At 47.5% G+C, this 27,076-nt stretch overlaps 1 protein-coding gene across 4 annotated transcripts in view; it reads left to right on the plus strand.

Moving 5' to 3' along the window:
• CACNA1I (calcium voltage-gated channel subunit alpha1 I) overlaps positions 1-25,641 on the plus strand; it is a 164,852-nt gene extending 139,211 nt beyond the window's left edge. For 2 of the 4 annotated variants that reach the window (XM_032106585.1, XM_032106584.1), the window contains 19 exons: positions 14-137; positions 959-1,027; positions 1,903-2,087; positions 2,424-2,550; positions 3,627-3,752; positions 4,217-4,306; positions 4,725-4,917; positions 6,002-6,153; positions 7,877-7,986; positions 8,589-8,722; positions 9,444-9,514; positions 12,375-12,453; positions 13,008-13,129; positions 13,885-14,223; positions 14,829-14,975; positions 19,146-19,262; positions 19,642-19,810; positions 20,666-20,862; positions 22,619-25,641. In XM_032106585.1, the coding sequence (XP_031962476.1) occupies positions 14-137; positions 959-1,027; positions 1,903-2,087; positions 2,424-2,550; positions 3,627-3,752; positions 4,217-4,306; positions 4,725-4,917; positions 6,002-6,153; positions 7,877-7,986; positions 8,589-8,722; positions 9,444-9,514; positions 12,375-12,453; positions 13,008-13,129; positions 13,885-14,223; positions 14,829-14,975; positions 19,146-19,262; positions 19,642-19,810; positions 20,666-20,862; positions 22,619-23,320 (3,253 nt within the window). In that variant the 3' untranslated portion in view covers positions 23,321-25,641. The remainder of the gene's footprint in view (positions 1-13; positions 138-958; positions 1,028-1,902; positions 2,088-2,423; positions 2,551-3,626; positions 3,753-4,216; positions 4,307-4,724; positions 4,918-6,001; positions 6,154-7,876; positions 7,987-8,588; positions 8,723-9,443; positions 9,515-12,374; positions 12,454-13,007; positions 13,130-13,884; positions 14,224-14,828; positions 14,976-19,145; positions 19,263-19,641; positions 19,811-20,665; positions 20,863-22,618) is intronic. The other 2 variants (XM_032106586.1, XM_032106587.1) reach the window with 2 other exon arrangements.
• The last annotated feature ends 1,435 nt before the right edge of the window (positions 25,642-27,076 follow it).

A 27,076-nucleotide genomic window follows, 5' to 3' on the forward strand; every position in this document is an offset into this window, starting at 1 on the left:
AACTCTCTTGCAGGTTTCGCCTCCTCTGCCAAACCATCATTGCTCACAAGCTCTTTGACCACGTAGTGCTGGCCTTCATCTTCCTGAACTGCATCACAATTGCCCTGGAAAGACCCCAGATTGAACACAGAAGCACGGTGAGAACCATTACCTGTCACCTATTTTTTGGCACAACCTCTAACAGTGATTCTTAAGTGTTGCTGGTACTGGTATGATCTCTGGAAGAACTTGAGCTCAGATTCATCTATTCAAATACCTAAGTATTAGTAATTGACATAAATGTGTGCTTCCCCTGCAGGCTCTTGTAATAGGGCAACCCGCTTTATAATACAGAAAGCCCAGTTCCTTCTGTCTTGAGAAGTAAGAGTCTCCTCCAGGAACCTGCATATAAGAGATGAAAGGCAAAAGGGACAAGGACTGGGAGCTGAAACATAGAAGTAGCTTCCATGCTGTAGGAATGGCACATCATCATTCATGTATGCTGCTCTTGAGCTATCTTGGAGGAGGCTCAAGCTGGCAAGTGAAATTACTTTTCCTGCTTGTCTGCCTTAGCTGACGCCCAGACTCTGCTGCACTTGGACACGATCTGTGGTCTGTGCTCAGCAGTTCTTTGGGAAGGAGTCCCAGGTCAGTGCAGCAGGTCAGGCCTGAGCAGCACTGACAGAACAGGGCAGGGAGTGCCTTGGAACCAGATTTGCAGGATCCAAAAAAATCCCAGCCACTATGCTCTGGCAGAGCTGCGTAGGATCTTGTCCCAGCCAAGGTGTATGAGCTGAAAGGTGCCTAGCACTGACCTCTGCCAAGGACACCTCCCTTATTTCTTCAGCTTTCAGACTCTTCATAGGAATGCAAAAATATCAAGATCATCAGAGGGGCCTGACAGAGTAACAAGAAGTAGTCAAAATACATTTAAGGTCTTTCTCTGTTTTGTTTTTTTTTTTTTTTATTTTATTTCTAGGAAAGAATCTTTCTCACTGTGTCCAACTACATTTTCACAGCAATCTTTGTAGCTGAGATGACACTGAAGGTAAGTTACTGGAGGTGAACAGCTCAGAGCCTTTTTCCAGTATCAAACACGGTTCATGTTTCATCAGCACCCTTTTAAAATCTGTTCATCTTTTTGGTGTGCCAGTCCTTCCCTCTACCTTTATAACAGCAGATATTGCCTGGGGTTGAGTCCTGTCCTGTCAGGCTTAGAGGAGATGTTTATCCTAGGCTTTAGATCCAGCTGGATCTTATTATTCATAAAGGATAGCTGGCATTCAAGTATGGATTTTATAATGATGTCAAATGTCCATTCCCTTTCTCCTGGAGCAAGAATGGCAGACATTACAACAATATTAATGACATGCTCAAAGTTGAGATAATTATTCAGTAGATTTCAAAGTACTTTGCAACAATCAGAAAACCTTGGTATTCCCTTCTTGTGATTGGGAAAAAGTCCTGAACTGTGTGCTGGAAGTTAAACCCCTAAAATTCATATCTGAATTTTGACCGTGATTTGCAGGATGTTAAGATCTCCCCATGGCCACCAATTTCTGTAGTACCCACTGTTTTTGAGAACTGCTGGCAAACAAACTACCCCTTTAAGAGCCAGTGTATGGATTTTGGTGCCTGACTTTACCTCTCAGGTGATCTCTGAACTGAGAGACTTGCCCCAAGTCTCTGGTGTGGCAGGGAAAGGTTTCCTGTGTGTCCCCTACAGTGTCATGTTAGGGAGGCAGAAAACAGATGTTTTCCTTCACAGACATCCAGGTGAAAGGAGAAGATTATGAGATGACACTTCAGTGTCATGAGGAGTTGATAACTATTCCCCCTCCTCCCATTCTCTCCACAGTTGCCCTCTACCAGGTAACATGGAGAGGAGCTATTTCATCCTCTCCTCTCTCCCCTCTCTTCCAGGTGGTCTCTCTAGGCCTGTATTTTGGGGACCAGGCTTATCTCCGCAGCAGTTGGAACGTCTTGGATGGCTTCTTGGTCTTCGTGTCTCTCATTGACATTGTGGTTTCAGTGGCCTCTGCTGGCGGTGCCAAAATTCTGGGGGTGCTGCGAGTGCTCCGGTTGCTGCGCACCCTACGTCCCCTCCGGTCAGAACCCCACCAAGTCCTGCTCGCCCCCTTCTTCCCACTGGTTATCCCCAGGAAGGGTCCCAGAGTCAGATCCAGCTGGGCTAGGCAAAGTGTGGTCTTTGACAAGCAATAAGCCACAGGGAGGTCCCCCTTAGCCGTTTGGGTCCGATGCTGGAGGTACCTCATCAGACAACAAATCCATGGGAGAGGAGGCTTTTTGATCACAGGGGAGTGATCTCCACTGAGGGGTCACTGCGCAGGGAGAGAGGGGTCTGCTGCTGCTGAAAATGCTTTGCTTAGGCCAAATGCCCCTGCCCTGTCCCCCTGTCACCCTTCCCCTTCCTTCCCTTCCAGAGTCATCAGTCGAGCCCCTGGCCTGAAGCTGGTGGTGGAGACACTCATTTCTTCCCTCAAGCCCATAGGAAACATTGTCCTCATCTGCTGTGCTTTCTTCATCATCTTTGGCATCCTGGGTGTGCAGGTAGGTTGTTGCTGTCCATCAAACAGCCCTTGAGCCCCTACCCCTATTGCCATGGGCACCTGTACCCCCAGGTCCTGTAACAGACACAGGGAGCCAAGTAGAGCAGGAGAGACAGGGAAGCCAGTCAATTTTCTGTATTTGCCCTCTTCTACAAGTCATCTCCATTATCACACAGCCTTTCCCAAGCACAGACAGGTGCTCAGCAAGTGCAGGCATTGCTGGACATGAGACAGGAGTTAATGATCACACCTGGCAGCAGCTGCATGGGGGTTTGGGTCAGTGTTGTTGGGAGAGCCCAGGGCTGGCACAGCACAGGGCTCCCTGGACGCATCCATTTCACCCCACAAGGGCAAGCAGCTCAGCACCTGCTCATATGAACCCTGCCTCCAGCCAGCTCTCTTTCTCCCCCTCACTCTGAGCCCTAATTCCACCCACAAACTTCTTTAATTTTTTTATTTAATCCTTTTTATTTTTGGCTGTTGCATTGCAGAGGAGCAAGGGTGTGGGCGTTACTTCCATCTCAGGGAATGCGCTATACTTAGTTTGCTCTGATGCATCTGTACAAATGCACAATCCAGTACCTTCCATATGGGGAAAGGAGCCCTGGGCAGAAGTCACAGCAGTGCAGTGCAGCTTTGTGAAAAATTATATATGAGAAGAAGAGGATGTTTTTTTCTGGTCCTTTACCCTCAGATGAGATCTTCTTTTCCCATCAGCACTCTCAGTAATTGGGAAGCAGGGAGGGAAGATTACTCTAGGGGACGGATTAGAAGATACTTTTTCCCTTTGTACTCAGAAAGGCTGCCTTAAGGACTGTCAGACGGTGGGCTTACAGTCACTGCTGGCCAGGGGCAATGGAGGAGGCTGAAAAGCCAAGTGTGAGCTTACAAGGGTGGTCCTGGCTCCTTTGCAATGGTTGAAACTGTGCTCTACATTGTGTTGGTGGCGTCCCTGTCATGCTCTATGTGGCTTGCAGTCTTGCAGGCCATGCAGCATCTTGGCAGCTTCTGTACATCCCAGGGAGCATGGGGAACCCTGTGGGGAAAGGGGCTGATGGGGTCACTCCCCTCCTGCAGCTTTTCAAAGGCAAGTTCTACCACTGCCTGGGGGTTGACATCAGGAACATCACCAACCGGTCTGACTGCGTGGCAGCCAACTACAAGTGGGTGCACCACAAGTATAACTTCGACAACCTGGGACAGGTGAGTTTACCCACATCTCCTTCCTCTGACAGGAACCCATCAAAGGGATTGTCTCCTCCCCAGGGAATAGATGCAGTGCCTGGAAAGCCAATGCCTGGGCCAGAAGGAGCAGTTATTTGGCCTGGGTGTCCATGCAGAAGCTGTGTCACTAGTGGGTTGGTATCAGGATGGCAGAGGATGAGGGGGAAAGAAAAGTGGTGGCAGCAGAGAGCTTGATTTTTCTCTTTTCTCCTGCCATGAAGCAGATGTTCTTCAAAACCTCTCTCCTCTGGTGGATCTGGCTGTACATGGCTTCCTGTCACCCCCTCCCTGTCCTCCACAGGGGAAGGAGCAGGTTTTGATGTGTGCAGAGACACAGGAAGAGTATTTTGGTGCTCTGTGTGTTAGAGCATAAACCCACAATATTTTTTTTCCTGCCTGCCAGATGCACCTGCTCCACATCTGCTTTGCTTTATGTGTTGCAGGCTCTGATGTCCCTCTTTGTTCTGGCTTCCAAGGATGGCTGGGTGAATATTATGTATAATGGACTAGATGCTGTGGCTGTTGACCAGCAGGTACATGGACTTTTATGTGAAAGGACCTTTGTCATTTTCCTTGTGCTAGTAAGGCAGAAGCGTGCTTTAATGTCCTGCTTCAGATATCTCCCTCAAACCAAGAGTCCCTTCCAGGCCCTATCTGAATCCTTTGCTCACCTATTTGCAAGGGGTCAGGTCCATGGTCTTGTCTGGTCCATGCAGGGAGGTGTAGCTGTGGCTGTGCTGTGGGTGTCTGTGGTAGTGTCAGTGGGCCTTTATCAATTCGTAATGAAGAAGCAATAGTGCCATGTGTCTTTCTGGGCATGCTGGCTCCCTCCTGGCCCACACATGGTTATTTCAATACCTTGTAAAGCAGGAACTGTTGGGCTGCTGCCCATTGCATCCCTATTCCTCTACTGCTAAGACAATCACTGCCTCTGTTCTCCTTTCACTCCAGCCAGTGACCAACAACAACCCCTGGATGCTCCTCTACTTCATTTCCTTTCTCCTCATCGTCAGCTTCTTTGTGCTCAACATGTTTGTGGGGGTGGTGGTGGAGAACTTCCACAAGTGCCGGCAGCACCAGGAGGCTGAGGAGGCGCGCCGGCGGGAGGAGAAGCGCCTGCGACGCTTGGAGAAGAAGCGAAGGAGTAAGACACAGCCTAAGTGTTTGGTTGGTCCGTAGGCCAAGGTTTTCTGAGAAAAACCTTTTCCTCTTCTTTTTCTTTCCCAATGGGCTGGTCTCCAAAATCCATCGCTCGTGGCCGTGCTCTCAGCCTTCCTCCCCGCACCACTGCTGTGTCACCACACATGCCACTGGGGCGGTCTGAGGAAGAGGGGTGGCTGAGGAGGTCTGCTGGGACTCCAGGGAAGGCACTGGGGAGGGGTTTTAGCACCCCGTTCCTCAGGAGACAATGTACCAAAAACACCCCTGTGCACATGCTGACAGGCACTGTTGGCATGGGGCATGCACACACTGATAACACTTCCTGAGCTTGGGGTAGAGTCCCACCTGGGCTTCCTGCAGCTCAGCTGGTGGTTGAAGAAAGACCTGGACAGACCATTCTTTGTGTTTAAACCCAAATTTAAAGAAGAGGGGAAAAAAAAAGAGGAAGACCCCTGTGTTTTGTGTCTCAGTGCCCCCCGTGTTGCAGTGTCAATCCTTGGGATCCCAAACCTTCTGTGGTAAAGGAAACCCTCTATTCCTGGTGTTTCTGTCCTGTTTTGTGTTACCTTTAGATAAAAATTGCTAAAGCATACTTGCCCCTGGAAATCACCCCTACTACTCAGACTTCCATTCACAGCCTATGGGCATGCTTTCCCTTCCTCTGCTCCTGTTTTCTCCTTCTCTCCCATGACACCCCAGGGCCTCTTCTTGAACCATCTGCTCCCTTTTATCATAAGTGATCTTAATTTGTCAAGACATGCTGATTTAGCACCATTCCCACAAACACAGACTAACAGATTTTCTTTCTAGTATTCTGTTCTTTGTCTTTCTTCCTACATATTTTTCCCCACTTCTTCTTCTTTTTCTTCTTCCCCCCCCCCCCCACCATGTCCTTTATCTTTACCTGTTCTTTTCTCTCTAGGTTTTTCTCTCTCCCAGCTTCATTCCATTTTCTTTCAACACCTATCACCAGCCTTATGCCTTCTCCCTCCTCAGTGTTTCTTACCCATTTCTCTCTTTGTTCTAATTTCTTCCTAACTCTGCCCATATCCCTCTTTCCACTGAAGAGGCGCAGCGTTTGCCGTACTATGCTACCTACTGCCACATACGCCTCCTTATTCATTCGGTCTGCACCAGCCACTATCTGGACATCTTCATCACTTTCATCATCTGCCTCAACGTGGTCACTATGTCCTTGGAGCACTACAACCAACCTGTGGTGAGTGAGATTATGGAGATAAGTCCTGCCTCTAGACATTGTTATTTTGGTACAGCTCTCTGGTGACCACTGCCCACCAGCATAAGTAGGACACTTGAGTGTCTCTAAAAACAACTGTTAAAGTTTTGTAGGAGTTAGTTTTGTAGTAGGCAAATTTGTGTGAAGAGTTTTATGTGTATCCAGAAAGGTAGTTCCTACTCAGACACTTGTTATCCATTAAAATCTTTAGAGAGAAGGTATCTGAGCAAGAGTCAAGCCCCTAGAAAGCACGGTGCAATTAAGTCTCTGTGCTTTATATGAGTAAGTGGATATGTGGGTCACCCAAATTTAGCTTCCTGCTCTGCTTTTTATGTTCCCCTGGATCCTAATAGGAGTCATGGAAGCAGCAGTGTCCTGGGAGCTTCGGGCTTTGAATCAGATTTCTGAATGTCAGCCCTATTCCCCTGCCATATGGCCTCAGCTGAGAGAACCAGGGTGGCCAGTGGTATGTCATGGGATGGGCCATCTTTACCAAGCCACCTTTTCTTCATAACAGAAGCTGCAGGGCCAAAGTGCTGAGCAGAGCCTCTCTCAGCTGCAGGGTGTGATTCCAAATACAGCACCCTGGAGGCCAAATAAGTTTTACACTTTGCTTGGGTATAGACCATGTACCTCTCAGTGTTCCTGGCAAAGCTGTAGATGCCTTTGGTGGGAAAAATGTATGCTGCACAGATCAAAGGAGACTTCTGCCTCCATATGTAGACAAAGCATTCATCATGACTTCTGCCCAGTGGCGTTTCAGTTCTCTCTTCAGAAGACCCTTGGTTTAGGTGACAATGCTGGTGTCTGAACAGATTGTCTGAGGTAGCTCAGGCTTTGATCAGGAGCTGAGTCTGTCTGTCCTCTTTCAAATCTACTGCTGGGCTCCTCTGTTTCTTGCCCACCTTGCCCAGCTGCCCAGCTTTCATCTTGCCCTAGATGATGCCCAGCTTTAGGTTTCAGGAACTCTCAACCTTTATCTGTTGTCGTCCTCACATCAGATCTTTGTTCCTCAACAAGTCACTTCTCTTCCTTACTCTTCAGCTCCTTTCCTTGGAACACAGCTCCAGCCAAGCCAGCCTGCTCTGTTAAATAATCTTCTCAAAGCACTTCAAGCCCTTCCAGCACAAAATGCCACCAAAAGCTGCCCACTGCTCACACTGGTCCTTGGTGGTGGCGAAGGGGCAGCATGTAAAAGAGCCAGAAGCCAAACAGCTCAGAGGTGGGATGTGCTGGCCCCAGACCAAGGCACAGCAGGGTTTCCTCCTGTCAGTGATGGCCCGAATCCACAACCAGAATAACCTCTGTGCTTCACTCCTGGTTGACAGCTATGCCAGTGCCATTAACAAGGTGTCATTCAGGTGGCACAGGCTACTGGCAGAAGAAAAGCCTGATGGCATTTTGTGGATTCTCTTGCAATAGCCTCCTCCTTCTGATTATGCTAAACAGTACTGGAAAAGGAGCTGGAACTGATCCTGAGAAGAACATGGGGCAGAGGGGCTGGCTGGTGGTTGCCCTTAGTAGGCAACCTCTACATTCAAGTAGGTCGGAAGCATGGGGCAGCTTCCCCACCCCACAATGAACACCGGGGGTAGGTTCCACACCCCACAATGAATACCTGGTGCTTAGGAGAGTCCCCACACAGGGGGGTTATATCTTTGATGTTGCTTTCTCCTCAATTCTTTATCCTCTCTTTCTGTGGAAGTCCCTGGAGACCGCCCTTAAGTACTGCAACTACCTGTTCACTACAGTCTTCGTGTTTGAGGCAGTCCTCAAGCTGGTGGCGTTTGGTCTGCGACGATTCTTCAAAGACAGGTGAGCAGAGGATTGTCAACCGTGGCTGTGGGACAGCTGGGTTTAGGGTAGAGGTTTGAGCATAGTGCCCTATCTAGACTGTGAAGCGGTGGCAGAGTGCTCTGACTGCCTTCCAGTTCTGAACAGCATGGACCTAACCTCATCCTCCACAAGCTGCAATGCCTAGGCAATAGCAAGAGTTGTCCAAAAATTGCCTCTTGGTTGGAGTCTGCTTGTTGGGCTAGAAAGCAAAGGAGATGAGGTTAGAGAGAGACATTTTTTTCCTGCCCTTGAGGCAAACTCTGAGCATGCTGAAGCAGAACATATATAGCAAAGTTGATTCGAGGTAGTAAGGCCGTAAAAAGCTGAGCCCATTAGTCAAAGCATAGTGCCATAGTAACACAGCTCCATGCTTTCAAATCAGTCTGGCTTGCCTCTGGCTGCTCAGGGTGTGTGCAAAGTGAATCTCTGTTTCTCTGGAAAAGCCCATACAGGGTGAGTCACAGTGGGGCCTTGAACTCATACATAAGGAAATGTTTAGGATGAAGTGGAGACAATTACATTTTTTTCAGGGAAATGGAAAACTCTATCTTCGTTTATTCTCTTGAATTTTTCTTCTAAAGGTGGAACCAGCTAGATCTGGCCATTGTGCTGCTGTCTGTCATGGGCATCACATTGGAAGAGATTGAAATCAACGCTGCTCTCCCTATTAACCCCACTATCATCCGGATCATGAGGGTGCTGCGTATTGCGCGGGGTGAGAGAGACGCTGGCCAGAGCAGGGGTGTATGTGGCCATGGAGTGCAACTTGGTGCCATGACTCAATGAGCAGTGGCCGTAGAGCCGTGAGCTCACCCTGTCCCCAGCCATTGAGGAGCCTCTGGGGCGTCCTTCATCATATCCCAGCAGGGATTCTAGGATCTAGGACACCCTAGAAGCTCAGGCTTTCTGGTTGCCTGGGAGGTGAAGCACTGGGAGGGTGGGCAGATCATGTGAGAGCTGAACTTTCTCTGTTACTCATTTATGGGGCAACTATGGTAGTGGTGTGGGGAGAAGAGGCCACCAAGCAGACTGAAATTTGCACAGGTAAGGGCCTGAATCTTCCTGGTGGTGGCCAAGGTGTGCCAAGATGGCATAACAGTGATGGCTGAAGGAAGAGAAAGTGATGGAAGGAAAAATCAAAGCAAAAGGACAATTAGGATACATGTTCCTGGGAAAAAGAGTGTCTGGGTGAAGCAGAAGCAGCCCAATAGGCATGGGTGGCAGAAATAGAGTATTTAGTAAAAACTATAAGAATTCAAGGAGAAGGAACTGGGGTTGTAGAGTGAAAAGGGAGAAGAGAAATGAGGGGAAAGTCCAGTTTTTCTAGGGCAAGAGGAGACAGGACATCTGTCTTGTGCTACTGACATTAGTAAGTCACACAAAGGATGCCTCTGAGCTCAGTCTGACTGACACTTCTCTTGTGCTTGTTGTGGCAGTCCTGAAGCTACTGAAGATGGCCACAGGGATGCGAGCGCTGCTGGATACAGTTGTTCAAGCCCTGCCACAGGTAAAACATCTTCCCAAAAGGCTCTCCTCTTCTGTCCCTTTTTCCAAAGGGTTTATTCTTGTGGAGTCTCAGAGGTGGTGTCTACTGTGGTGTGCAGGCAACTGACTGAAGGTCATGTCCAAGTTCTCATTCATGGGGTTACAGCTCACCTCACCTCTCTCTTCTCCAGCACGTGAAAGAAATGAGGCTTGACTGCTGGATTTCTTCCCATCATGTCTAGCTAGTGTCTAACTGTTTGCAATTAGTTCTTGGCTCCTTTCTCCCTTCTCCATAAGAAGGGAAGAGTGATTGGAAGCCATTTCAGGAGGAAAGGAAATATTTCTGTCACTGCACCTCTCACCCTTCCCTGAATGTGCCCCTTTTTCCCTCCTTCTCTTCCATTCGCACTCTCATCACTCCTTTTCTTAGCCAGTGCTTCCCCCTTCCTACTTTCTCTTCTTTTCTCCTCCTGTACCCCTTTGTGTTTCCGAGCCTCTCATGTATGAGAAGCAGTGACATGCTCTATTGTGGCTCACACAGCTGGCAGTTAAGCGTCTGCTGCAAGACATGGAGACAGAAGGATCTCATGATCTGTGAGTGGCAGCTGCTCCCAAACAAGATGCTGACACGGTGCTTTACACAGGCTTCAAGCCCACTGTGAGCATCCTCCGTGATGGATGAGCAGTCAGAGAGTCTGGTCCCGTTCCTTTTGGATTGTTGAGGGAGAATTGTTAAGCAAGGAGTAATGGCACCAAGTGGTTTTACGGATCATACATCAGACTAGTCCCTTGGCAGGCCCTGAGAAGGGAACTCTACTGCGTGATATCAAAATGCACAGGCATTTGTCAGTTGATTTATCAGCTAATGTGCCAGTGCTGGTGAGTGATGATGAGCTGGGAATCAATCTGAAAACAGCATGAGTAGTTACCCAGGGAATTTACTTCTGATGTTGGTGACAATAAATGTCAATCTGTACTAGAGGAATCTGATGGCACAAAAGTGAGAGGGAAACTCTGTGATCTTTTATGGATCCCGACCTCTGTCTGATCTCCCATGTTTTTTATTAAACAATAATTATTTGTGGTTTATTATAATAGTAATAAAAACAATATTAGTAATTCATATGTAGGATATACAGCATCATTCAGGATAGTTGTGGACTGCGATACACTGGACAATAGAAGGAAGGAGAGATGAAGGATGTTTGTAGTGCAGGCAGATGTGGAATGCAAATTTTTATTAGTTCTGGCTCTGGTGCCACAGACTGGCTCGGTGCAGCTACTTTGCACCTTGCTGTTTTCCATTCCAGGAGCCACAACAGATGATTTTTCTCAGGCAAGGATCTGGAACAGAGCAGGTCTTCAGATCCAGCATCTGCATGTCTGTGGCATGTTTATTCTGAAACCCAGATAAATGCACACAGATATTAAGAGCTGGATGAAATAGTATCCAGAAACTGTTGGTAAGAGGACTCTGCAATATATTTGCACTTAAATGATGAGATTCAACTTCTATTCCCAAAATATATTTCCTCCTCTCTTATTTATTATCTATTCATATCGCTGTCATGTAGACAAAGAAACTGAGTCATCAGACAGTTAAGTGTTTTGCTCAAGATGGCAAAGAGCACAGCTGGGACCCGTGAGTCTCTGTTTCTGGTCCTAGCCACAAACCACAAGTATATTCTTCCATATTTTCTCATTTCTGATTTTTCTGTCTCCTGTTTACCTACGGCCCCTTTGCTAACCAAGTTGGTGGGTCAGGTCTTTTGGAGGTCAGTAATATCTGCCCCAAAGCAAGCAGATGTCTCAAAGTTTGGCCTCTAGGTATTCCCTGGAAGATAATAAAAAGCAGTAGTTAATCCTATGACTTCCTGTTAACTGGCTTTTGCTACTTCCTATAACAGGTTGGCTTTGTTTAATAAAGTTGTGTAGCAAGGATAAAAAAATCACTTTATACTTAGAGTTATGTAAAAATCTGAACTTAAAGGTCTAAAATCCACCAGTTTCACCACTAAAAGAATGAACCCAGTCTCCATATTTTATACACCGGGTCTTCGGGGGACAATTGAATTATGTGTAATATTAATCTCCAAGACTTATTGGCTTTGCCAAAAGAAGTAGTTTAAAATAAGCTGTCCTTTCCCTTGCGCTTTATCCTCTTCCTGACACTTCTCTGTTTGTTCCTAGAGCACAGACTCAAATCAGGGATTCTGGCTTGCTAATGGCATACAAGGCATCTCCAGTTGTTCTGTTTAAATTCCCTTCCTGTCTTTGTTACACTGCAGCAATTCTTAATAGTGAATAGAGCTTTAATTTAAAAGAGCCCTTTGGAAATGTAGTTCTCAGCTAAGTTTTATTAACTTCCTTTTCTTAACGCCCTGTAGACACAGACCCAGCACGGTGTTTTCACAGCATTTACTATGGTGTCTAATTTAGTCATCAGAAATAATTCCTTCCAGTGAGTATGTAGGGAGCCAGGATGTGGCAGTCCAGGGGAGTGGGTGGGCTGAATCACTTATTTCTCTCCTGAATTTGGATGGCACAGCAGTTGCAATAACTAAATTAAGATTCCTGAAGTGATGATCCTAACATAGGCCCAGTGACCACATGCATTCAGATCAGAAACTGTTCAGTGGTTCAGAAAAACTTGTTAAGTCCCTAATTTTTCCATGACTTCTCTTCCCACCTGCCTGCTTCTCCCCCAGCCCTGATGGCAACTGGAGCCATCACTGAAGATTTCTCAAGTGTTGAGCAATTGTTTGGTTGCATTTGTACACTGGGATTTCACTGCTGTTCTCTTCAGACTTTGAAATGCAGAAATACTTCCTGTACAGATGCAATAGGCTTTGGGATAGACTGACAGTGCCCTTTGCTTTCAGGTGGGAAACCTTGGACTCCTTTTCATGCTCCTCTTTTTCATCTATGCTGCTCTAGGAGTGGAGCTCTTTGGAAAACTGGGTAAGTCTCAAGCAGACCATGCTCCAGTGTGAGCTACAGACATGCTGGTTGGGGTTTCTCAAAATCAGAGCTCTTCAATAAAGGGACTGAATTATTTGATGGACTTTATTCTCCCTTATGCTTAATTGATGTAAGAGGAATTTCCCTCTAAATTGTTGTTGTCCTAACAACCAAACAAAATAAAAGCAGCCTCTGTTTTCTGTTACATTCTTAAACATTTGCTTTTCCTGCACTCTGTCCCTGACATTGCCTTCAAGATCACAAGAAAAAGTTTGTGAAAGTTTACTTACATCTCTTGCCATGGAATATTGATCAAGAAGAAAGGCAGCACAATGACATGTTGGGAGGATACTCCTCAGCAGCAGAGTTACACTGCCTGGTATCCTGGGGCTTGGCCAAAAGGGATTTTTCCATATTGATGGCCAACAGCCAACCATTGGGCAGGGTGCTGATACCATGCATCACCTGAGGTCTTCAGGCTGTGAGTTCATGCTGTTGGTCTCAGGGCTGGTAGTGTGTCCTCCCCTGAGTGCTGCGCTCCCCTTGTTTTTCAGTGTGCAATGATGAGAACCCCTGCGAGGGCATGAGCCGCCACGCCACCTTCGAGAACTTTGGGATGGCCTTCCTCACGCTTTTCCAGGTGTCAACGGGTGACAACTGGAATGGGATCATGAAGGTAACTGGGCCTTAGGGGCAAGGATCTCCTCCTTGTGGGGAAAGAGAAGTTCCGATGTGTGGTCTGTTCAGCAGAGCTTGGGCTAGCAAAGGGAAGGAGCACAGAACACAGAAGCTGGGTTGCTAGATAAGGTCCCTGCTTGGTCCAGAGTATCTCTTCCCACCATGGTAACTCAGACCTTGGGCTCATCTAGCCTTAGAGACATCTGATAGAGAAAAGTGCCAATTTTCCTTGGGAGGAACAAGAAAATAATTTGGGCTGAGAGGGACTATCCACTGTAGTCAGGACTGTTATCAAAGCTGAGCATAGGACATGTGTGTTGGACACAGCACTCATCTGCAGAGCTATCAGGACAATACAAAATAAATACTTCCTTTGGAGGACGTGGAGAAAGGAAAGTTCTTTCATCACATATGGTGCTTTTGGGTATAGATGGGAGAAGGCAGTACCAGCCTGCTCATTTTTGGTCTTGTTCACATGTGTGGGGCTACGGTGGCAGCAACATATCATGGTCTGAAAGTTTGCTTCATATGCCTTTGGATGGTTTTGCTCTGAAGCAGACAGCATATTAACAGAAAATGTCCCAGATTCTTTGGGACCTCATTATGCCAAAAGGTATGGGGTGATAGAAGTGTTTGCTTTGTTCTTTCCATTGGCACCAGTGCTTTTTGACAGAAAGAGGAGCCAAGCTTCTGTTCTTACTTTAGTCTTTCTTTCTTTCCATCGTTCCCTCTCAATCCCAACTCCCCCTCAAGGATACCTTGCGTGACTGCAGCCACGATGACCGGAGCTGTCTCAGCAACCTGCAGTTCATCTCCCCACTGTACTTTGTCAGCTTTGTGCTCACAGCCCAGTTTGTCCTCATCAATGTGGTCGTAGCTGTGCTCATGAAGCATCTCGACGACAGCAACAAGGAGGCCCAGGAGGATGCAGAGATGGATGCTGAGCTTGAGATGGAAATTACTCACGGGCTGTGCTCCCACAAGTCAGGCTCTCCAAATTCAGGACAGGGAAAAGGAGCAGGAACAGGAGGAGGTGGTGGTAGAACAGATCCTGAAGGACATCTGTGCGTGAGATGTTACTCTCCAGCCCAGGTGAGTACACCTTTGAACTTACTGACCAGACTGCAGCAAGTAGCTGTGGGCAGTAGCTGGGCAGCTTAGATGATTGAGGGCTTAGCAGTAGCAGAGTCTTCCACCTCAGGGTGAAAGGTTTGCTTTCAGCAGTAGACTTTTGAGTTGATAGGATCATGTAGGGACAAGGCTGTGACAGCAGTGTGTCCTGTTCATTGTCATCATGGTGTAGGAACCTGAGGGCCAGCAGAGGAGGGATGGAGCAGATCAGCTAAAGGTGTGACAGGAGCAAATTTGAGAGGGGAGCTCAGGAGAAGAGTGCAGGAGAAATGACAGATCGAGAGTGAGTGACTCCAGCAGAGCTGGAAGGCAGACGTGAGCACTGAAAGTGAGTGAAGACTGTCCCTCCTTATTTTATTTTTTTTTTTCATTGAACTCTGGCACCTTTACACACCCTCTGGAAATGTTCCCCCCAGTGACCCTGTGCAAGTACCTGCAGAACAAGATGCTGCTCCAGATGAGTCAGGGTGGAGAACCCAGCCCCAAATTCACATGAAACTTGAAAGCAAAAAACTCGACATTCTTAAAATGATCTCTCCCATCCTCCCCCCTTTCTTGTCCCCTAGGAGAACTTATGGCTGGACAGTGTCTCTTTAATTATTAAGGACTCCTTCGACGGGGAGTTAATGATCATCGATAACCTATCGGGCTCCGTCTTCCATCATTACTCCTCGCCGGCCATGTGCGAGAAGTGTAACCATGACAAGCAAGAGGTAACCTGCGTACGAGGATGTGTGAGGGGACTCTTCCCCCCAAGACCTGCACACCCACACCCACGTGCCCGCAGGTCATCCCATGTGTGCTCCTCACTGTAGATTGTGTAGACAGTAGAGCTTGTTGACCTGTGTTTGTTATCTGTTGTGAAGTGCTGATACTGCCTCTAGTACAGGCCTGCCCTCCTCAGCCACATGTGGATGTTTGGAAAAGTGAGACGTGACAGGACATGGGTCAGGAGGGACTGAATGACCTGCAGAGAAATTACTATGAAGGCATCCTGGCAGCTCTTGTTGCATTCAATTTTGCAAGAAAAGTCTAGGTTCAGGCTCATGTTGGACAGAGGACTCTAAGGATCTCACTCCAATGAGAGCACTCAGGAGCAATTCAGTGGGAGATTTAAGCTGGTGTTTTGTTCTCATTTTAAGCATGTGCTTGCTTATTCCCTATTGAGGTTGATCAATTAAGCACATGTTTAAATGCCTTGTTGAATAGAGTCATGTCTGTGAGCAAGGATTGGTTTGTGGTGAAAACCAGTTAGTTTGAGCAAAAACTAAATAAAAATGGGCCCACTGAGAAAGTTTGTTAGCTGACAAATGGGTTGTTGCTACGAGCAGGACACCAAATGGCTTAGACTTGAGCTACTGAAGTTGGTAGATGCTTTGGAAAACTACTTCCTAAGCAATTGGTCTTTTCAGGTTATGAAACTTAAGGAGCAAAATAGTCTTTTGGACTAGGAAAAGGTTAGGTCAATAGCAGAATTAATTTTATTTCTGAAATAATTTTATTGTATTTAGGTGCTCTGATTTTGTGTGGTCAGACCTGTAGAAGTAGTGTGGCTCTTCTGACAGTAGATTGGTACATCAGTGGCAAACCTCACTCTCTCCTTCCCCATAACTGACTCGACGTGTTGCTATCGCTTATAAAGAAACAAGGAAACCTGGGGAAAGAGCTCTTATTGGCAGATCATTCTATCCATGCTTGAAGAAAGCAATATTTTGTTGGCCTCAGATGCCTAGTTCTGATGCTCTGATTTTTTTTTCAGCTTCTCAGCTGTCTGCTTGTCCCCATTGCTTCCTTTCAAAAGTATCAAAATGCAAACATTGCTGTAGTTTATCGTTATTGAGACACTTCACAAATGAATGCTGCATTAATGCAACCAAATAACTAGTTTTCAATTAACTGCAATTTCCACTGCTTTACTTAAGTCTTTATGTTCAGCAATTGGTGCTCAGCTTTCTCAGCAAATGAGATCTCCTAAGGCATTACAGAATGACTGCCCTCAAGTCATTTGCAGCTAGTTTGCTACATTTGAAAACCTCCCTGATAGTCTTCAGTATCCCGCCTATGAATGAAGACAGCAGCCCATTTTCTTACCTTCCCAGCACAGAAACTAGATAGCAAAATCTTCAAGTGGAACCCCCAGCCTGAGCAAAGAGTTTGATGTAATTACCACAACTGAAGAATTATTCTTAGATCATACTTTCTAATGGCTGTTATAGAGCCATAAATTACTTTCAAAATTGGTATTTCAATACATCTAAAATGTGGAACTGAAAAGAAATTATCTATGCAAGAATGAGTTTAGTAATAAAATACAGGTGTTTCATTTTGGATCATATGAATCAAAACTCTACCTTAGGATTTTAAGCCACGATTGGTCATGACCTTCTCTTCATATTTCAAAGTAAAAACAAAGAGGAAATCTCAACAGTAAATCACTATGTGGAGTCATAGCTAACATCAGCAATGCACACAGTCATTTAAATTAGAGTGCACTCTGGTACATCAACATATCCATATGAGTATTGTACACAGACAGAATTGTACAGTCTCAGAAGCATTTGACAGCAAGTTACATAGGCAAAACTATTTATCTAGTCCTCTTCAATGTGTGTGTATTAGAAAGAAACAGTATGCTTGCTGTCCACCCTTTCAGCCTTAACTCTGCCCTTCTGACAAAAATCATGCATTAGCCAAAAATGTTCCCTCCAATTTCCTTGCTAGTTTAATTCATCAAGATGCTGAGCACACATTTAAACATATGCTCAAACTCATTAATGTGTGCTAAGCTTTTTGTGGCATTGAGCAGAAGTGCTCAGCACCTTTCCCAATTATGCTCCTGATATTTTATTTTCAAACCAATTATTTGTACAATTAAGGATTTTTGCAATCGTGGGTCTGTTTTTAAAGATATATCTGCAACTAGTTGTTTTCTAAGGGATATGTGTGCATGGTTCAGTGTCTCAGGTTGATGTTCCTCGCAGGTTTCATGGATTTGGATCTAGTGAACCTTCTCCCACACTGTAATTTAAAAAATTTTTTTTGTTCCTCATCTTTAGTCAGCAAATTTTAAAATATTCTACAGTAAGGGAAGCAATAAGAACAAAACCTCTTTTTTTCATGGTGCTAACCTCGTCTCTTGTCATTTCTATCGTTTCACTCTTGGGATGGTTGACAGACATCTGTATATGGATGACTGAAGTGTGTTTAGCCATGGTAGGAGTTTGTCAGTGGGCACCAGGGAAATGTGTTTCCACACCTGCCGTTTATTTAATCATGACTTTGTTGATTGTGGGTTTTGTGTAGACCCAGTATGATCAGAATTTTTGAGCAAGCGGTTCAGTGACAAACAGACTGTTCTGGCTTTTGTTGAAATCCTTTTTTATGGATGGCAAAGGTAGACGCAGATGTTACCACAGGTCATGCTCCTGTCTCTACAAGCACAGCTTTAAGGCTGTTTTGGTGTAGCAAGTGCTTGGGAGAGAAATAGATGAATACATTAAGTGGGACTGAATGAAGACTATGCTTCTCTACATGAGTAGTTGCTGACTGGTGGTTGTGTAGCATCCCTGGCATCAGTTCATTGTGGGCTCTCTGTGTGTTCGTGCTCTGAGCAGCAGTTGTTGGTTTTGGGCTTTCTCCATGGTTGAACAGCACCATGTTCCTGTGTCAGAATAATATCTCAAATAAGGATGTCATTTGTGCACTTTATTTAAATCCAGCTCTGGTTTTCCATTCTGTTTGTTTAAAGTGCATTATCCCTCAGATGGAGACCTCTTCCAGTCTCTGGCATTGGCACAAAGCCACTAAACTTCCAGCTCAAAAGTCATCTCTCCAAATGTTTCACCTGCTGTCATGGCACAAGAGCTGTACTTGCCTCTTGCCAACACAAACACATGTCCAGAAGCTGTCCCGACTGAGACAACCCAGAATACAGCTCTCAAGAGTTAGCTGCTGGTGGTGCAAACTGGTGGCACTCTAGAGACCAGTGATGGAAATCCAAGCACAGGAGGGACAGAGAAACTGCTTAGGCTGGTAGAAAAAGAAGATGCTTTTCAGGCATTGTGAGAAAGAATTGTCAGGCAGAGGGGGTTTAAAAGCTTGGAGGAAAGAGGATGAGAGAGGGGCGTATGTGGTATGAAACAGGCCAAAAATGAAGCAAGGTCAGGCATGGGACTGGAGCAGAGCTGAAGCACAAGAATGGCAGAAATGCAGTGGTCAGACTTGCTTTCAGAAAGCAGGAGAGCTCAAGCATGGGTGTGTGGGAGGGCTGAGATTAGAGATGGAGAATAGAATGGAAGACAGTGTTAGGTGAGGTCTTGGGTAGGTTAGAGAGGAGGGGAAAGGCAAGATGCAGGAAAGCTGGAGAGAAACAGGGTTTCAGTAATGAAGGTAAGAGAATATGAAAAGCATGATACTGGCATGGACTGCAAGAGGCATGACTTTCCCTGGAATGAAAGCACCTTCATGCTTAAGCAGGGCTGTCTGTGGTGCCTTCAGAAAGAGGGGTCCACTCCTCATCCCTCAGCAGAGCCGGCTGCCCTGTCACCAGCCTGAGGGACCCGTCTGCCTGCCTGGCTTTACTTGCAGGGCCTTGGGCCAGCTGTATCGCTGTGACAGATACAGGACTCGTTCCTCCAATTCTGGAACGAGAGGAGCATGGACTGGTAGCGGGCTGCTTGCAGATTGTATATTCAACCTTTCTTAAAAAGGGAATTCTCCTGCCCAACCCAGGTCTGGGTTAGGCAGTTCCTGATTTATCCAAGGAATATAACCTAAAATTGATCTTGGGTCTACAGGCTCTCACTTATCCACCATAAACAGTGTGACTGCTTGAAATGTGGATCCCAGGCATGACCTGTGATAGCTCCTTTCCCTTCCTGCAGGTCCAGCTGGCTGAAATGGAAGCATTATCCCTCAACTCAGACAAGTCCTCTTCCATCCTTCTAGGAGATGAGTCAGACAATCGAAACGCTGCTCAGCTGAGTCCTAAGGAGATCAAGGTTAGCCCCAGGCAGTCATGGGCATCTTACACCATGTGCTGTACTTATGCCCCTGCTCATTTCAGGTGCTCTGTATCCATCCGGGTGTCCCTGCTGAGGAATATAATTCTGGTCATTTTTCAAGAGCTTCTCCATAGAGACATACTGTGGAGTAGGATTTGAGGAGAACAAAAGAATACATGTATTTGAAAGTTCTTCACTACTGTTAGTAACTTCCTCTGAATTAGTCAAAAGTTAGACAATTTGAGCTGGAAAATTGAGCATCTCTCAGCTAGCTTGAAGGTATTATCAGAATCAGCTCTTCTTGAGGCTTTGAAAAGTCTGCTCTATCATCTTCTATTAAATTTCACAAGGCTTGGTCCTCACTTATTGTTTTCAGCAGGATGGTCAGAACAACCCTGACTCCAGTGGGGCAGACAGTCTGGGGGAATGCCTGCTCCCAGCATCCAGTGAGGATGGCTCTACAAACCCAGACAGTTACCTGTGTGAAATGGAGAATACTCCTTTCAACTCAGTTCAGTCTTGGCTAAAGCATGAAAGTACCAAAGGTGAGCAGGGCTCTCATTCTCCAGGTCTGCTGAAACTGTGGGTTGGTTCAGCTCTGTTTTTCCCCTGCTTTCCCTCTGCCAGGGGGAGAGTTAATGTGACTTGGGGTTACACTAACCAAGAATTAGCCTTCAGTTTGCTAATTTGCTTCAGGAATGGGGGGAGGAGCCATCCCTTAATTTTTATTGCTAGCTTTTATATCTCCTCTCAGACATGACTGTGAAATATTGTGAAAATGCTGATCCCCATTTGCAGTAGTGCAGCTATGCATGGTCAGAGAAGAGTGGGGACAGATTCTCCTGACATGCCAGCTGGATGAATTGTGCTCACTCAGCACAGAAAAACTCTGCTGTCCCCTGAGACCAAGTACAGATTCAGAGAACATGTAACATGTCTGCCCTTGGCGGAAGTGCTCTGGTTCTACTCTTGAGCATGTCCTGGTCTCCTGTGGTCCCCAGGTTTCCCAAACCACCACTTAATTTATCTTTCTTCATCCCTTGCCCTGCAGGATCTGGCATGAAAGTTCTCTGGCAGATACATCCTTAAGTCAAGGCCTTTCAGCTCAGCATTTCTCTGTGAGAGCAACAGCAGGGCTGGCCTGTTACCTTATGGCTCTGAGCTGTGTTAGGTCTTCCAGGTCTGGTGCAGCTTTTTGTGCAAAAAGTGGGATCCTTAGTCTGAACATCAGACTGAGGCTTCTTGGCCTGGAGTGCATGTTCCTGAATATCCTTTGTTCACTGGTCTTGAGACTTTGCTCAATGTAACAGCAGCAAAGGCACCAAATAAAATCAGAGGACTCTTCAACTTTTTTTTCTTCTATTTCTGTTCTATTTCTCTTTCTTTTGATGTTCTGTCAGTCCCTCCCAGCCCCTTCTCTCCAGGTGCATCTTCCCCTCTGTTACCTGTACCAGCAGAATTTTTCCACCCAGCCATCTCTGCCACCCAGACAGGGCCTGAGGAAGTCTCATGTCCACGCAACCTTCCTAAGATCTCTCTGCAAGGCTCGTGGGCATCACTGAGATCTCCAGGTGTGAACTGCTCACTTCTCCATCAGGTGAGGAACTCCGCTTCTGGCTGCTAGGAAAACTCAATTTTCACATCATACCCAAACAGAGGGGGCTGAACAAGGAGGAGGGCAGAGGAAGGAGGGAGGCAGCTATGGTCATGGGCTGGGTAACCTGGATCTGTAGGAGGAGCACAATGGACTGCAGAATGCAGGAGGGTAGGGGAGGAGAGGGGGTAGTATAACAAAGTGGTGTTGGATAGCTCTCACCCCATGAAGTCACACGTTCTTCTGCTTTGGACCAACAAATAGTTTAACAGCTGCAGTGAGCCCCACATGAAGATGAAATCACATCACTCTGTAGCTCCCCCCTGGGTCCCTGGCACTGGGTGTGCCGCAGACACCTGCATGCACAGCAGCCCTGGTGTGAGCCAGGGAGGTGACAGCTTGCACACCCTCCTGGGGTCCTCTTAACACTGTGACTCCAGATCATGCACCTTTTTGGTTGGAACAGGCTTCTTCCCACCTACATCCTCCACAACCTGTAATGCCCCATCCACACGCTGTGTCCTCACTGTTTTGCCCTGCCCACTTAACTCTCGAATCCCAAAAAGGTGCCATCTCTTTCTGAAAAGGCAGCTATTTCTCACTAACAAAAGAGAAGAATAAAAGCACTGGGGGGAGAATAGGTGTCTCTGAAGGGCAGAAGATGCAGAGATGAAAGCCCAGTAGAGATCCCTGTTATTGTTCTTGGAAGATACTCCATGAACAGGGGCATTCTATTCCAGACAAACTAAAAAATAAAATCAGATGTTATCCAGCTATATATGACAGACACTGTTGGCACAATACAAATGTGTATAAATTCACCAAGGATAAATTTAGCCTTGGTCTGAGAGCACTGAGTTGTTGCAGTTTTGAAACTTCTGGTATAAGTTAAGACACGAAGAGGTAGAGCCCTGGAGCTGGCACACCACTGGGACAAAAGCACTGAACTGTTGTAAAGGAGAAGTTGGTAAACTTCTGATTATGTGATGCAGACTCTATTGAATAACTATAGAGACTGCTTCAGGAGACTGTTTCCTGTCCTACATCCATCATCTCAGTGCAGTGTCCCGGTGATGATCTCACAGTGCAGACCAATTTCCTAGAAACAGCTAAAATGCAGCTTAACTAGATGAGCCCTGATACAAGGAAATTAAGGCTCTTTCCTCTTCGTGCTGGGAAGGGACCCCCCCTTTCTGCGCTAAATGCCATCATTGCCAATAGTGTTTGTCAAAAGAACCATGGGGCCTCTTTTCTCTCCCCAGATATTGCTAATTTTTTTAATGAGAGGAAGTCTGTACAGAAGCCCCTTGATTCCTGTCCAGCGGATAGATGTGTCCACAGTCTGCGTGGCAGGTTTATAGGGCAGCCATGAGTGAGGATCCACAGGGAACCTTTGCTCTGCTGCCTCCTGGACCATCAGTGCTCAGGGAGAGCCTAGTGGTGGGGGCTGCAGGGCTTCACATGGGAGGGGTAGATTCATCCTGAAGCAGAATGAAATGAGCTCAAAATACCGACACCTTTCCTCCTCCTTACCCAGAAGGAAATCCCAATGGCAGGCTGCATGGCTGGTGGTTCGTACCATTGGTTGGTTTATAGCTCTCTTCCCCAGCTGAGGAGAGTGAAACAAGAGCTTTTCCCCTTTCTGTAACCGTGGCTTATTTTCACACCCCAAAGTACCCCCAAAACAAATAAGGCAAAGTCTCTTGCCCTGTGCCCATCTCCTTCCTGAGAACCATGCTTTCGTGTTCCCGCTCCCCAGCCCCCCGAGAGCGACACGTCGCTGGACAGCCGGAGCAGCAGCTCGGCCGGCAGCCTGCAGACCACGCTGGAGGACAGCCTCAACCTCAGCGACTCTCCCCAGTGCACGCTGGACCTGCCGGTGGCTCTGTGCCCCGTGCCGGCGGCGGGCAGCCAAAGACCCCTGGCAGCGCCGCTGTCCCCCGCCTCCCGCCGCCGGAGCCTGCGGGGCCGGGGGCTCTTCAACCTGCGGAGCCTGTGCCGCCACCAGCGCAGCCACAGCAGCGGCGGCAGCACCAGCCCCGGCTGCACCCACCACGACTCCATGGACCCCTCGGATGAGGAGGGGGCCGGCAGCAGCCTGCGCGGGGGTGGCAACAACAGCGAGCCCTCGGAGACGCTCAGCAGCCTCTCGCTGACCTCGCTCTTCTCGCCGCCCCCACCGGGGCTGACCCTGGTGAAGAAGTGCAGCAGCACCAGCAGCCTCCACGCCAGCCCCTCGCCCCGCCGCCCCGCCGCCCACCACGCCAAGCCCTTCTACACCGTTGACCCTCGGGGCTTCCTCTCGATGCCCTCCTGGGTGACGGACTTCTGCAAGGACACCCCCTCGCCCAGGCAAGGAGAGGAGCCAGATGGCTCCGGCAGACTGGGGACAGGGGACCGCAGCTCCCCGCACCCTTCCGAGCTGGAGCTGGGCGACGGAGTCAGCAAGAGGAACAGATGAGGGTCCCTGAGGTGCAGGGAGAGAGCATTCGGCTGCTGGCATGGGGAGCATGTTTCACTAGCTTCTCCCTGGCAGCAATTCCAAAGGATTTGCAAGAAAAAGAAACAGGCAAACAAAAAATTATAAATATATATATATATACGTAAATATATATATATATACATATATATATAAAATAAATATTCTGGTACCGTACCTCAGAGGTGTGGGAGAGTGCAAGCAATATGGGAACAGTCCTGCCTGAGGGCAAGAGCTGGACCATCACCCCAGAGACTATAGTGACAAGAAAAGGCCATGGGGCTGGTAGGGACAGGACCCTCCAGCCAGGTGACTGCCACGTGGCAGCTGTTTAGTTATATACATATACATATATAGAGAGATCGATTTATTTATTTTTTTTACTGAGAGATTATGAATTTCAGAAAGTGCTAAGGAGGAACAAGAGAATGGAGGGCCTGGAGGAGCTGCTACACCAAACCATGAGCGTGAGGTAAAGGGAAGGGAAGGGAAGCAGGGTGACCAGCACGGGAAGAGCATCTGCGGCTTGCCTTGTGTGTTTCTGGGAATTTCCTTGTTGTCCATGCTTCCATTTCCAAGGTTAAAAATTGTGGGCCAGATCTTCAGGGTGAGTGTAAATTGGCAAAACGTGCTGTTGGTGTAAAGCAGCACAGCTCTGGCTTGAGGTGGATTCATGCTGATTTACAGCAGGTGAAAATCTGGCCCCAGCTACAGAGAAAAGCAAATAGCCATGGAGCACAGGGAAATGTTTTGAGGTGAAAAGCCTTGCTTTGAAGGGAATGTATGAACACAGCAGGCACCGCTTATGGAAGGAGGGATGGAGGCTACATGGCTTATCTTTGTTGTTGTTTTGTTGGGTTTGGTTTTTTCATTTTCCAAAGAAAGGCAACTACAAAGGAAAAAAATTACAAGGCTCCTGGGGATATTTGGAGTGGGAGAAGCAAGGTCAAAGGGAAGAGGGAGGTAAAAAGGGGAGAGGAAATGGAACTTTTCCCCCTTTTATTTGCGGTAATTGTGATATTTTATTTTAGAAGCCCAAAGGTGCAAAAATTATCCCTAGAGAAACCTATCTGTTATTTTTGTATCTATAGCTATATATATTAAAAGAATACAAAAACTAGAATATTAAAAAAGACATAGAAGCAAAGGGGGCTTCAACAACACAAAACACAGTCACTCCCTTGGCTGAGAGCTAACCCTGTTCCAAGTTCCAGTAGGAAGACCCTACAAGGACATCCTCAGCTCAGTGGTGGCTCTGTCTCCTCTCTAGCATCATCCTCCAGCATTTTCCTGGTTTGCATCAGTGTACCTGGGACCATAGTCCTGCTCAGTGCCAACCATGGACGTGGAGAGCAGCAAATACTGGAGCGTGTGTGTGTGTGTGTTTGTGTGTGCATGCCATTGTAAGGATGCTGATGTGTGTTGTGTCCAAGCCAACTGGCTCACCAGCTGGAGAGATGGGTGAGAGGGACAAGGAGAACTGCAGCTTTCCTTGTCTCTGCCTTGCTGGGCAGTGGGAGTGGGGAGGACTGCGGTGTGGAGGGGGAAGGCAGAACGACCCCTCAAACCACGACCTGCCTCAAGATCCAGGATTCTGTCCGGCAAACATGGCCCTCTCCCAGCATGGTTGCAGCAAGGCTTCCAGAGGCTGCATCCCTCCTTGCTTTTCCAGTGGTACAACTGCACGAGTCTCCTTCCTGGCAGGGCCGGCCTTCTTCTCCTCCTGCAGCAACTCCAAGGTTTTGTACCCTTCTCAGATTTGCAAGTGGGTAGGAAAACCAGCCACCCAAGGGAAACAAAGAATTTTGTATGTCATGTACCACCCCAGGGATGTTCCACTCAGGTGTGTCAGAGAAGACAGACTGGGAAGGGCAGGGGGGAGATGATAGCAGCCCAATGGAGACAGGAATGTTTAGAGCACTGGGGAAAAGGAGCAGGGCTCCCTGTCTCCATCAGACCAAGAGGGCCTCTGCTGCCCTCACAGAGGTCTCCCAGCTGGCATACGAAGCATTGTGAAGAGGGCAGCACAAAAGATGTTCTGATTTTATTGTGACCTGACTGACTTTAAAGCAGCTGCTGCATCTTACGAACCAGGGTTGTAAACAGCGAGCACATCACTTGGGACCAGCAGCCAGGAAAAGGATAATTACTGTGTGGACTTCATTCATTTGCTCTGTTGCAAGCGTGCATGCTGACTGCAAGGAGGTCAGACCTGCGAGGAGAGGACAGGAGAGCCTGGGTCCTCGTCCTTGCAGAAAGGATGCAAATACAGATTTATTAAAGCAATAATAAGGGTCTTTAAATGCTTTTTTTGCACTGGTGGTTCTTTGGGTGAGTTGCCCCTGCTTGCTGTCCCGTGGGCAGAGAGGAGGGACACGACATATGGTTTCACGTCCTCAGAGAAGGAAGTCAGTCCCTAAATGGCTGAACAATGAACTTGGGTTGCACAAGGCTTAGACCCAAAACCAGAGCTGCTTTGAAGCCAGAGACAGGGCTTACCAAAAAACCCAAACAGTTGAAACCCATCCAAACCCCAGACACTTCAATGCACTTGGAAGTTTGCCATCAGAGAACATGGAGGTGGGACTCCAAGCTGTCCTGGCAGTTGTATGGGCTGTGAAATGTTTCCACTGAGGAATGGGAGAAAGGTCAGCGATTGGTGGAGTGCTAGAAATTACCCCAATATTTGGTCATGAGAGAAGCATGGCCTGCACTTGGGATTGCTGAGGGGGAAGGAGGGTAAAAAGATGGTGGTGATGACTTCAGGGGGTGACAACTGCCCCTAGGATGGATGATCTCTAGGCTTATTCCCAGTTATCCCTGGAAGTGACATCTTTGTTTCCCCTGTGGTTTGGGGTTCATGGCAGTCCTTCTGCTCTCCAGGATGTCTCCCCTTCACCACCAGCAGGGTCACGCCACCTCTCCCACCTCCCTGCAAAAGGGCTTTCACCCTCTGCTGTATGACTGGAGCAAAAGGCTGCTGGCTTAGGAAGGAGGTTGCCATGGAGACAGAAGACTAGGTTATCTTTAAAGAATATTTTGTCTCTCTCTTTTAATTATTTACTAACTGTTTCAAGAAGAAGCAGGAAACATCTATCCTTCCCAAAGAGGAAGCAGAACACTAAACCCCAGCAAACACTTTGTGTTTTTGCTGGGCATTTCTGCAGCGCTTCAGGTTGTGCAGTTTCTCCTGGCAAGAGCTGCCTTTCCCAGCTATGCCTGGCTGTTGGCACATGGAAAAAACCTCTGTCATCACCCACCCACCTCCCAGACAACACCTGAGGGCAGCTTAGGATTTGCCCAGACATCTGTTCAGCCTCCCGTACTCCCCACTTCCCACAGGGGACTGTACCGCAGGCAGCTCCTGCCAGGGTGCTCTTTGCTGTCGATAGCCCGATACTGCTCTGTTTTGTCCTGCTGTCACACTACCCTTGTGCCCAGCTCTCCCCCACGTCTGCCACTGAAAGCAGTCCCTCTCCCTGCTCCACGCCGAGCCCCTCCCCGAGCTCACACCTCGCTGCCGTGTCCTGCTCTCGATGCTGCTCCGCCAAGCGAGGCGTATTTAACTCTTTTCATCTTGGCTCACCAGGTGGTTCCTCTACTTCTTTTAAGCACTTTTCTGAATCATCTTCTTTTTCTAGAGCCTTCCTATAAATTTTCCTCTCTCACTATGATCTCTGGGCCTATTGATGTTGTTCATCGCAGCTGCAGAGCACAGCCCATCCCTCGTGCTTCTCA

Source organism: Corvus moneduloides, chromosome 4 (assembly GCF_009650955.1).
Source record: "Corvus moneduloides isolate bCorMon1 chromosome 4, bCorMon1.pri, whole genome shotgun sequence".
In the NCBI taxonomy this organism is placed as follows: Eukaryota; Metazoa; Chordata; class Aves; order Passeriformes; family Corvidae; genus Corvus; species Corvus moneduloides.